At 38.2% G+C, this 12,606-nt stretch overlaps 1 protein-coding gene across 8 annotated transcripts in view; it reads left to right on the forward strand.

The window, feature by feature from the left end:
• Positions 1-12,606, forward strand: part of ULK4 (unc-51 like kinase 4) — a 749,242-nt gene that overhangs the window by 564,950 nt on the left and 171,686 nt on the right. For all 8 annotated transcript variants that reach the window (XM_077129714.1, XM_077129713.1, XM_077129706.1 and 5 more), the window contains one exon: positions 1,041-1,139. In XM_077129714.1, coding sequence (XP_076985829.1) covers positions 1,041-1,139 — 99 coding nt within the window. The remainder of the gene's footprint in view (positions 1-1,040; positions 1,140-12,606) is intronic.

Raw genomic sequence — 12,606 nt, forward strand, 5'->3', positions numbered from 1 at the left:
TCTGCTTTTCAGTCAAGTCCTTCTGAACCAAAAAAAAAAAAAAAAAAAAAAGGCGACTAAAATTGTCCCATATTGCAGAGGGAAACTTGACATTCATGAAAAGACCCTGAAATCCGATTCATGACTTGGGTGAGACAGCCTGCTGCTGGCTCTTATGTCTCTGGCTAAGTTCATTACCTAAATAGAGTCTCATTTCTGCTCAATGGGAGAATGTGAATGGAATGTGTACATACTGGAGCAAGCACAATAAATACTCAGTACCTTTTTTCCAATGCAAAATTAATTGTTTCTGTGATCTCCTCTATAGTAGACACTTCTATAAAACTTGTGGTAGCAGATACCATTTAACATAAAAACCACTCTCTTCAGTTATTTCCATTGCCATATAAGCACATACTTGCTAAGGAATGAAAACTTGCATTTGAAGTATATCCACACAGTGATAAATTGGACAAACATTCTAGATGTGATTTGAGGATGGATATGCATATAGAGAAGGAAGGCAGAGCAGCATATATTTCCTGTGTATCATGTCATGTGCATAAAAATGCCCAGAGGAGAGATCAGTATGTGTGATTTGGAGTCAGAAAGCCTGGGTTTATCTCTTTGCATTGTCACCCAGTATCTGTAGAACTCAAGCAAGCAACATAGCTTTTCTAAATATCATTGTTCTTCTCTGAAAAATGGGGATGACAGTATGTAGCCTCAGGAAAGATAAATAGGAAAGATAAGTGCTTACCCACCCAGCAGATGAACACAGCCATCATTCCTCCTTGGAAGGCCCTGGTTACTGCTTAAATTCTGAGGTTCCCAGGTCGATCTCTGTAGTCTGAGCTGTAACCACAGAAGGGTGTACATACTTGCTCTTGTGATAACAAAGCTTAACTTCCTGTTGGGCCTCTATCTATCCCATACTCTTGGTGACCAAGGCAGACTGTTTGCTCAGCCCCCTTCTCCTGCTAGACTAGATGGACCTGTCTCCTACAGCCAAGCTGACTAATCAACCCGACTCTTTTCCCTTTCTCTTTCCCCTGTTAAAGGCACAGAAGTCTGTCTCTGGAGGGGACACTCAGGCTGCAGAAGACCTGCTGCTGCTCAGCAAACCTCTAACAGACCTCATTAGCTTGCTCATTCCTCTGGTAAGAGCTCACGTGTTTGAATGTCTTTCAGAGCATTGCTGAGGTTGGAGTAATTTTATTTGAATCTCTTAAGTTTTCACAGATTTTAATTCCTTTCAAAACTAGAACCAAAAGAAATTTCAGAAGGTGTTTTAGCCTGAAAATACTAAATTTCTACTTTATTTGAAAACTGGGAGACTTATCATTTCTATAAATGAATCTTTAGGCAAGGTAGAATCTCAAAACCAATCACCTTCTTAATGAATACAAAGTGAAAAAGTCAACAAATTCTTCCAAGAAGGAAGAAGAAACCCATTATGGAGACAAATTCCCTTTCAAAAGGATATTTTAGAGCTAAACTTGGCATGCAAGGCTCCTCCAAAAATGTAGAGATTAAAGACTTAGAACATGCCCCTGCAATCTCCACAGAAATGGGATAAAATAATGAAAATAAATGAAAACTGATAAGATCATATATGACCACTGAATATTTAAACAAAGATAAAAGCTAACAAAAACAAACTAAATGGTTTTAACCACTCATGAACCTACTAATGGACAGAAGAGTCAGCCACGGGTCAGTTGATGAAATTCCATAAAATCTCATGGAAACCTCTCCAGATTTGTGGATACAAAGATTTGGAGCAGGTAAGGCAGTGTAATATATCACTTTTCATTGCAGGAAAGTAGCTGTTCAGTTCTGTAAAATCAGCTAGGATGTTTTTTCTTTTTTTCTCCCCTGTGGCTATGAGGAAGATAAATGCAATTTGGATGAATAATTCCATAGAATTAATTATGTTCAGCAAAAACAGAGTTATTTTGACAAAAAAGAGAGAAAGGAAAATCAGTGTTGGGTTACATTAAATAATAATATACAGGAATTAGAATAATCACCACAAAAAATGGTCAGTGGGCTCCCAGCGAAGTGAAAGTACAGCCTCAAACCCTGGGGAAATGGAAATGCCCCTGAAAAAGTGGAAAACTTTTTGGTGTAGAACTTTGCATGGTGTGACAGGGAAAATAGCAAAACCAACTACTCCAGCTAAGAGGGGAGGGCTGAATGACAGCCACTCACTTGTAGGTTAGGGGCAGCAAACAAATGAGGGTTCAATGAGTAGAGAGGAAAGAGTAGCACAAACCACACACTTTTTAGGGACGTGTAAAGACATGAAATTGCTCTGTCAAATGTAAGAAAACTGACACAGTAAGTGATATGTAGGACAAAAATATTTATAGAAATAAAGAAATAGCTTAAAAAGAACAGATGAAATTCCATTTGCAGTTGTAACCAAAAGAATAAAATAGTTAGAAATAAGTTTAAGGATACAAAAGACCTATACAAAGAAAACTACAAGAAAATGCTAAAAAAAATCACAGAAGACCTAAATAAATGGAAGGGCATACTGTGTTCATGGATTAGAAGACTAAATATAGTTAAGATGTCAAGTCTACCTAAATTGATTTATAGATTCAATGCAATTCCAATTAAAATCCCAAAAACTTACTTTGCAGAAATAGAAAAACCAATAACCAAACTTATCTGGAAAGACAGGGTGTCCTGAATAGCTAAAAGTATCTTGAGAAAGAAAAATGAAGTTGGGGGTCTTACACTTCCTGACCTTAAGGCATATTGCAAAGCTACAGTGGTCAAAACAGCATGGTACTGGCATAAAGATAGATATACTGACCAGTGGAATCAAATAGAATTCAGATATAGACCCTCTTATTCATGGACAATTAATCTTTGATAAGGGAGTCGAGCCAATTCACCTGGGACAGAATAGTCTCTTTAATAAATGGTGCCTGGAGAACTGGATCTCCACATGCAAAAGAATGAAAGAGGATCCATATCTCACACCCTATACAAGAATTAACTGAAAATGGATCAAACCTAAACATTAGAGCTAAGACCATAACACTTTTAGAAGAAAATGTAGGGAAATATCTTATAAAACTTGTAATAGAAGGCAGGTTTCCTAGATCTTACACCCAAAGCCATGAGCATTGAAGAAAGAAATAGATAAATAGAAACTCCTCAAAATTAAACACTTTTAAAACTCTAGAATGAGCTGAGAATTAACGTCAAGGGATTGAGAGAACCTTCTCGACCAAAAGGGGGAAGAGTGAAATGAGACTAAGTGTCAATGGCTGAGAGATTCCAAACAGAGTCGAGAGGTTATCCTGGAGGTTATTCTTACTCATTAAGTAGATATCACCTTGTTGTTCAAGATGTAGTGGAGAGGCTGGAGGGAACTGCCTGAAAATGTAGAGCTGTGTTCCAGTAGCCATGTTTCTTGATGATGATTGAACAATGATATAGCTCTCACAGTGTGACTCTGTGATTGTGAAAACCTTGTGTCTGATGCTCCTTTTATCTACCATATCAACAGACAAGTAGAACATATGGAATAAAAATAAATAATAGGGGAACAAATGTTAAAATAAATTTAGTTTGAAATGCTAGTGATAAATGAAAGTGAGGGGTAAGGGGTATGGTATGTATAATCTTTTTTTTTTCTGTTATCGTTTTATTTCTTTTCCTGTTGTCTTTTTATTTCTTTTTCTAAATTGATGCAAATGTTCTAAGAAATGATGAATATGCAACTATGATGATAGTAAGAATTACTGATTATATATGTAGAATGGAATGATATGTTAATATTTTTGTTTGTTGTTAATTTTTTTAATTAATAAATAAAAAAAATTAAACACTTTTGTGCATCAAAGAACTTTGTCAAAAAAGTAAAAAGGAAGATTGTGAGCCATTGATTATATACCAAGTATGGAATGTTCATATGTTAAGAATGTTCATGTTTATATATTGCTTTGTTTTGTCAATAAAAATATTTTAAAAAAAAAGAAAGAAGAAAGTAAAAAGGCAGCCTACACAATGGGAGACATTATTTGGAAACAACATATCAGGTAAGGGTCTGGTATCCAGAAAATATAAAGAGATTGTTCAACTCAACAACAAAAAGACAACCCAGTTATAAAATGGGCAAAAAGACATGAACAGACACTTCTCAGAAGAGGAAATACAAATGGCTAAGAGGTGCATGAAAAGATGCGCAACTTCCCTGGCTGTTAGGGAAATGCAAATCAAAACTACAATGAGATATCATCTCACACCCACCAGAATGGCCATTATCAATAAAACAGGAAATGACAAGCGCTGGAGAGGATGTGGAGAAAGAGGCACACTTATCCACTGTTGGTGGGAATGTAAAACGGTACAACTGCTGTGGAAGGCAGTGTGCTGGTTTGAAAGGATGTATGTCCCCTAGAAAAGCCACGTTTTGATCAAACTTCCATTTCATAAAGGCAGAATAATCCCTATTCAATACTGTATGTTTGAATCTGTAATTAGATAATCTCCCTGGAGATGTGATTTAATCAAGAGTGGTTGTTAAACTGGATTAGGTGACGACATGTCTCCACCCATTTGGGTGGGTCTTGAGAAGTTTCTGGAGTCCTGTAAAAGAAGAAACATTTTGGAGAATAAGAGATTCTGAGATAGCAGAGAATGACGCAGCCATTAGAAGCAGAGTCCACCAGCCAGTGACCTTTAGAGATGAAGAAGGAAAATGCCTCCCGGGGAGCTTCATGAAACAGGAAGCCAGAGGAAGAAGCTAGCAGATGAAGCTGTGTTCACCAAGTGCCCTTCCTTCTGAGAGAGAAACCCTGAACTTCATCAGCCTTCCTGAACCAGGGTATCTTTCCCTGAATGCCTTAGACTGGACATTTCTATAGACTTGTTTTAATTGGGACATTTTCTCAGCCTTAGAGCTATAAACTAGCAACTTATTAAATTCCCCTTTTTAAAAGCCATTCTGTTTCTGGTATTTTGCATTCTGGCAGCTAGCAAACTAGAACAGGCAATTTGGCAGTTCCTCAGGAAGCAAAGTATAGTATTGGCATATGGTCCAGCAATACCATTGCTAGTTATCTGTTCAGAGGACATGAGGGCAAGGACACAAATGGACATTTGCACACTAATGTTTATAGCAGCATTATTTACAGTCACCAAGAGGTGGAAACAGCCCTAATGTCCATCAACAGTTGAGTGGCTAAACAAGCTGTGGTATATACCTATGATGGGATATTACGCAGCTGTAAGACAGAATAAAGTCATGAAGCATGTAACAGTGTGGATGGACCTTGAGGACATTATGCTGAGTGAGATTAGCTGGAAACAAAAGGACAAATACTATATGGTCTCACTGATATGAACTGACATTGATGAATGAACTTGGAGAATTTCAGTTAGGAGCAGAGGTCATCAGGAGCTTGAAATAGGGTAGAGATTGGATAACTAGAGCTGAAGGGATACAGATTATACAAAGGACTGATTGTAAAAATTCAGAAATGGATAGCACAATACTATCTGACTGTAGCACAATAATAAGATTCTGACTTGAATTCTGGATAGAGCCTCAGTGAAGAATACCTCCTCTCAAAAGAGAAAGATAGGGCGGGCCACGGTGGCTCAGCAGGCAAGAATGCTCACTTGCCATGCCAGAGGACCCAGATTTGATTCCCAGTGCCTGCCCATGTAAAAAAAAAAAAAGAGAGAGAAAGATACAAGAGATGGGTGTCTCCACTAGGAGAAGGTAGTTCAAGAACAGGTGACCAGCCACAGTATACCATCCTGATATGTAAGAGATGAGTCTTGCATCAGGGAATAAAGTATTTTATATTTGAAATTAAAAAAAAAAAAAAGGACAGATGAGAGGCAGTATTGGATAGAGATTAAATAAGGGTCATGGCTCAAACCAGCTCTGCTACTTAGCTAGCTGTGTGACCTTGGGTGGGTCAGTTTTTCCATGCCACAGTTTTCTTACCTGTCAAATGGGGCTGATAATAATCACTGATCAGGAGGTTACTGTAGGGTTTAAGTGGACTGTGCCTGGCACATTCTCCTCTTATAGACAAGCACCCTGAAGCTTACAAAGATTAAAAATTCAGAATAGCGAAGTCAGGAGTCTGACCTAAAAGTGTACATTTTCCCTGCCATGATTCTACTTGGCCTTCTCACATGTTCTTCACTATAGTACATGCTTTAAAATACCTTTGCTGTAAGAAAATATGTTTGATTAGAAAACCATTCTAATTTTTTTAAGTTTTGAAGATTTTTTTGAATATAAGATATTTCCTAGCTAAAAAGCAGAGTCATCTCCAGACACATTACTAGATGTTCTAAATAGAGGTTACTTTTTGCCTTTGTCCCAAGAACAATGACAAACATATAAATGAAAAAAAGATTGCTTGTAGACTTCACAAACTGTTTCCTTTTAGGAAGGCTATACAAGGAGTTACTTTACTTTTCTTCTTTATATAGTTATACCGAGTTACTTAGCAGACTTAATTAGGAGACATAATGATTAAGATATGGCTCCAAAATACTGGGAAACAGCAGCACCGAGTGGCTTTGATGAACTTGGTTTTGCTTACATTGCTTGTAACAGCTGCCCTGTTTATGTTGTTTAATTGCTGCATTTGAGTGATTAAACTTAGATCTCAGAGGGAAGGGAGTAGACAACCTGTCTACCCTCATGGAGGAATCTGCCCCTTTCAGGATTTGTTGTTGAGCATGCATCTGTCTCAGGTAATCTAACAGCCATAATAGGCCATTAATAAAAAAATATGTGGGGTGGCGCAGTGGCTGAAACTTTAAATACAGATTTAACTGTACCCTGGAGTGGCCTAGGTGTTGCCAGGGAAGCCTTCTAGAAGGCTTTGAAGCAGATGAGAGCAGAGACCCAGGGGCTTGGAGCAGATGGGATTGTTAGCAGCACATGTTTGTTAAATAGGCCTTAAGTTTGTTAAACACGGCAATATGTATCTACAAATTTCAAAATCGGAAGGCTCCACCAGAAAGCTGACTTTAGGAATTCTGGTGTTGGGGAAGAAGGTCAGCTTAAAATAAAATGTGAAATAGAAGTTGTTTGTATTTGATGATTCTGCATTTAAATATTCTTCCTCCATCATTCTCTCCCTGTGTTTTATACGATGTACTACAACAGGGCCCTAGCTTGAACCCTAGATTTGGAGCTGGGAAGGACACTTTTTCTCTCTCTTTCTAGTTCCTTTAAATTAGATTGTACCAAATGAAATTGCCCACATTCAACTCTTTGTGACCTACAAAAATGGCAATTTTATTTGGTTCAATCTTTTAGTAGGAATGTATTACAGCTTCTTGACCTGTTAAATTTCTCCTGAGGTTCATGTAGCTCTTTCCATACACAGCACTATCTTTTAAGGCCCCTAAATCCTTTCATTGGAATATGATATGATTCTAGGACAGAGGTTGCTGAGTAGGTGGAGGAGCCCTGGGCTTGGAGTCAGAAATCAGAGATGTGGTGTCTTGTTCTGCTGCTGCTTAAACTGTGTGTTCTTGGATGAGGCACTCAAGATCTCTGAGCCAGGGAGGATTAAAGGATATGATGTATGGGAAGGTGCCTGGCACAGTACTAATATGTTCCATAATTGATTTGCTTTCTTTTGAGACTCACAATTCTCAAATGTCTTATCTCTAAAACTGCCCCTTTCATGACACATTGTTTTATACTCGATTTTTAGCCTTATCAGCTTGTGATTTTTGACCGTGATAGTTACTCCTGCCTTCAGTGAGCAGCCTACCTGGGGTGCCACCCCTCCTAAATGCAGGATTCTTTGCAGGCAGGTGTCTAGAGTCTTATTTATAGACATTTCCCACTCTTGTTTACGGATTCTCCACAATGACACTCCCCTCCCCCTTCTTGTCTAACATACTGTTTGCAGGTTGTCTTCTTGGTTCTTATCTTGAACATTTAGCATGTAAAATCACAGAACCAGGTTTCCTTGACTACGGTCAATGCAGATAGGACTTCCTGCTTTTCCCCTGGAGCTCCCCGGAGCAGCCTTTCCCCCTGTCCCTTTTAGAGCCCTGGTGCCTCAATGTGCTGCTGCCCCAGCCTCCAGGTGGGTTATTAGCCTGGGATAATTCATCCACTAAGAGGTTTTTGCTTGGTTCTTTGGGACACTGAACTCCTGTTACTAACTTGACCATGCTCAGGTTCTAGTATATTGCCCAGAAGTGTGTGAGACATATTGTATATATACACATTTATAACCACACACAGCCATTGGGTTTTAAAATGACCTGTGGCAAGAACGTTGCCATATGTCTTCTCTGGGAAAGATAGCACTCATTTATAGCTATGTATAAAATGAAGAAAGATAGTAATAACACTTTTGAGGACCTAAATGAGAGCACATACTATCTGAAGATAAATTTTACAGTGGTTGTTAAAAAATGTAATAGGTGCTGGAATTACTTTCCCATAGGGAAAAATAAACAGGCTTTCAGTTTTCATCTGACTTGGATGATTTGAGAGGCATTTCGCCTAAAGGCAGGAGAATGAGCTTGTTAGCTTTTGAAGTTTTTTCCAGTTTTAGTTCTATGAAAATAAACATAGCTGTCCTTAAGAGAGTATGAAGCCTGTCAACCTATAATTTATGACCTATATTTATGATATACACTGTAGAAGAGTCGTAGTGAAGTGTATGTATAAGACAGTTGGATAATATAGTCTGTATTGAGGCTGGACCTATTGAGGATCCAGACCCTCTCTACACTCCAGAAAAATGCCTAGACTGCAATATATGAACAGTGCTTCCCACAATTCAGAGGGGTCTTTGAATCTTCAGTTAGTAACCATGGTATAAGAAATGTCTAATATATGGTATAACCTATATATCCTATAGATTATATTCATAGTTGACTGTGAATCTTGAAGATACAGATAAAGCAAAGATTGTTTGACCTAAATATTTTATATCTTGAGAAGAGAAAATGATGAGTCAGGTTCTACATTGTATATGAGTTTTGTAACTCGATTAATTGGTATAAGAAATTATGCTACAGCCTACTTTTCCCTCTATTAAAAGAGGTATTTCGAGTTTTGTTTTGTTTTGTTTTGTTTTTTAATTTTCCTTATTTTCTGTCAAAGATGCCAGTATTTAGACTGGTTTATATTGATTGATTTATTTCATATTAACCATGTCTGCTTTTCTTGGCTATTAAAAAAGATGTCCCTCTGCAATCTGTTTAGAATCCCAGTCGTTACCTAGCATCAAAATGCAAACATTTGTTATAGTAGATGATTAGAGGACTGAGGCATCCTCTGAACAAGTTATTAATGCCTAACAACATTTTAGCTTATTTCAACATGACATTTATCAATTCATGTTCCTGAAATCACTGTGCCAATTTAAAAAATGAATTATGGACTCCATCGTATCGGAAAAATCAATGTCTGGTTTTCCTCTTCTAATTTCTTCCTTTCAAGGAATAACTGAGCAGAATTTTTCTCTTTAAATGGTGATGGATTTGAACTTGGCTCTTCTTTCCCTTGCCTCCTGCCTTCACTGCTAGTGCCATGGAGTACAGGTCAGGTTTATGGTCATGGACCACAGAGTAAGCAGTCCATTTGCAAGTCAAACCCCCAAGATATTGGGCATCTTAGTTCTGTGTTAATCAGCCCCTCTATGGAGTCACTTCCGCATTTAGTAGTGATGCCTTTTTCTAATTACCACTGCCTGTCTGCCTGCTGGACATTTCCACTGGATGTACTAAAAACACTTCAGATTCAGCAGTTAAAACTAAACTCATAATCACTCCTCAGAGCTTTTCCTCTTCTTGTATTCTGTTGGTCAGTAACTGAAACTAACCTGCACTCAAGTGACTAGGCCAAAAATGGAGGCATTGTCCTTTACCTCCTCTTCTCCTTTGCCATCCTACCCCATTCTTCAAGCCTTGGCAATTCTACCACCTAAACACATTACAAACTGTCATTTTCTCCCTGTTCCCGCTGGCACTATTATCATGAAGGCCACCTTCTCTTCTTGCAACTGTTTTTAGCCATAATTTCTCTTGCCTCTACCTGAAACATGTTTTCCCATTTTACTTAGCTCAGTCTTCTTCAGCCTTCAGGTCTTGGCTGAGAAATCTCTTATTTGAGGAAGCCCCTTAAAAACCCACCAACACTGCATTAGGCTCACCCTCGCCTCAACTCCTGTGGTCTCCTCAGTTCTAACACTTGTACATGGGAATAAATAGCCTGTCTATTTCTCTGTCTCTCCCACTAGACTGTAAGCCCTAGGAAGGCAGGATCCATATCTATTTGCTTCACTTTGAGGGCAGATATTGAGTAGTGATTTGTGTAGCAAAGAGCATTAACAAATGTAGTATGTTTTCTGGCTTTCCTTAGTGTGACTGAAAAGAGACTAGTCTCTTAAGACAAAGATTCAAGTACAAATCTATCCAATCAGTTGGTCTGTACCCCAGTTGTCCTGCCCTGGCTGAGCTGGTTCCTCCTTGGAGATGGTAGTGGTGATAGCCTAAAAAATTTTTTTAAATCACATCACCTGGATTCCTCTTTAGTGTTGACCTCTACTTGCTGGGTTTTGCCCTGACCTTCACTGGGCAGCCTATATTCCCCAAGCAACCCATACCCTGCCTTTGATTGACAAGAAAGGATACAAAAGGGCAGATAGCATAGCCCAGGGACTCCTGTGTTTTTACTTGTCCTAATTGCAGTATATGGAAACCCAGCCTACCATCCCAGCAGCAGGGTTGAGCATAAAAGCCTCTAAGCACTCAAAATAGATGCTGTAGCTTCCTTACCCTTTTATAACAGAAGATTTCCCAGGGCTCTGACAGTCAATCATTGATTTGTATAGCTTTAGGTAAGGAAGGTCCCAGAATTGCAGCTCTGTTTCTCTCAGTACTTCCTATGTTTTTGGATTGATGTGGTTATAACATAGCAATATATATATTTTAAGTAGCATTTTGTTATTAACATCTATTCTTAGCCAAGGCTGCCTTGCTATAAATCCAGTAGGTATATCTTCATTTATTTGGTGGAATGTGAGAGGTGCCAGGGAGCAACTCTTCCAGAAATTCACTGTCCTCCATTGATGACCCAAATTCCAACATTCTCAATGTCCTGTGCTCAAGACCTCTTTCAAATAGTATTGCTTTAATATGAACTAATTTTGCTAACAAAACAAGCCTGGGGCAGTGGAAGAGACGGATAGGAGAAAGAAGGTAGGAGAGTAAGAGGGATAAAAGAGTTGAATGTGGAACTATAAAATGGGGGTCATGCCAAAGGCAAAATCTAGTTAATTCAAAGCTTTTTTTAGGGTTTACTTTATTTCCTGTTCCAGTATACTTGCCTTGATTTTTTTTAGAAGAGGATAATATTTTTACATGATCAATGTTCACGTTTTTATGTGCATCAAGGAAGAAATTGAGTGTTATTACTTTGGCTCTTATAATCAGATATAAGTGTTACTCAGTAAAGCCAGGTAAAAACACAGCATAATTTCAACATGATTTCATTTTTTTAATCATTTTTTTTGTGAAATACAACATATATACAAAAAAAGAAAAAAATCAATAATTTTCAAAGTATACTTCAACTTGTAGTTAAAGAACAGATTTCAGCATTTGTTGTAGGTTATCATCCACTATTTTAGATTTTTCCTCTAGCTGTTCCAAAACACTTGAGGCTAAAAGAAGTATCAGTATAGTTATTCAGCAGTCATACTCATTTGTTAAATCCTATTTTCTTTGTTATAACTCCTCCTCTTTTGATCCTTCTCCAAATCTATAGGGATCTTTGGGGAATGCCCCTTCTAACTTTTTCATGTTGAGAAGGGGTGCTGACAATAAAGGATAGGGGGATGTAATTAGTTGATGGTTTTGGAGAGGTCGGTCCTTCTGAGTTTCAGAATTTGCCTGACTTAGGAACCCCCTAGAAGTTATAGACTTCGACAAAGTAAATTTAGTGCATGAAACTTTCATAGTTAGAACTCTAGGTGTTCAAAGAATGAACAGGAATGATATTAGTTGGGGTTTGGCAAACCAAGGTAATTTAGTAATATCTAACTGAGGCTTTCATAAGAGTAGCCTCTGTCTAGTTGAACTCTTAACTATTTGAACTCTGTTAGCAACTGATGACTTGTTTTGTTACATTTCTTTTCCTCCTTTTGGTCAAGAAAACATTGTTGATCCCCTTGGTGCCAGAGACAGACTCATCCCTGTGAGTCATGCCCCACATTGTCAAGGAGTTTTTCCCTTCTGAATGCCATGTCCCATGTAGGGGACAGGGTAATGATTTTCCTTGAAGTATTAGGCTTAGAGAAAGAGAGAGAGCTTTTATCCAAGCAACAAAAGAGGTTTCCTAGAACAACTCTTAAGCCTCATAAGAGATAGTCTTAGCTTCTCCACTATAAAAATAAGTTTCATAAGGGCAGCCCTCAAAATCAAGGGCTTAGCCTCTTTTCTTGGGAGTCCCCAATGTTTGAGAGGATACCAGAGGTTCCATATTTTTTACTTCAGTTCTTCAGGGTACTCTACCAATACTTTAAAATGATCAGCCCTCCATAGTCTGAGATGTATCCAGGTATTTACATTAAGCTGTGCAGAATTACAAGGTCTTGC

The sequence above is a fragment of the Tamandua tetradactyla genome, chromosome 15, assembly GCF_023851605.1.
Source record: "Tamandua tetradactyla isolate mTamTet1 chromosome 15, mTamTet1.pri, whole genome shotgun sequence".
NCBI classification, from domain to species: Eukaryota; Metazoa; Chordata; class Mammalia; order Pilosa; family Myrmecophagidae; genus Tamandua; species Tamandua tetradactyla.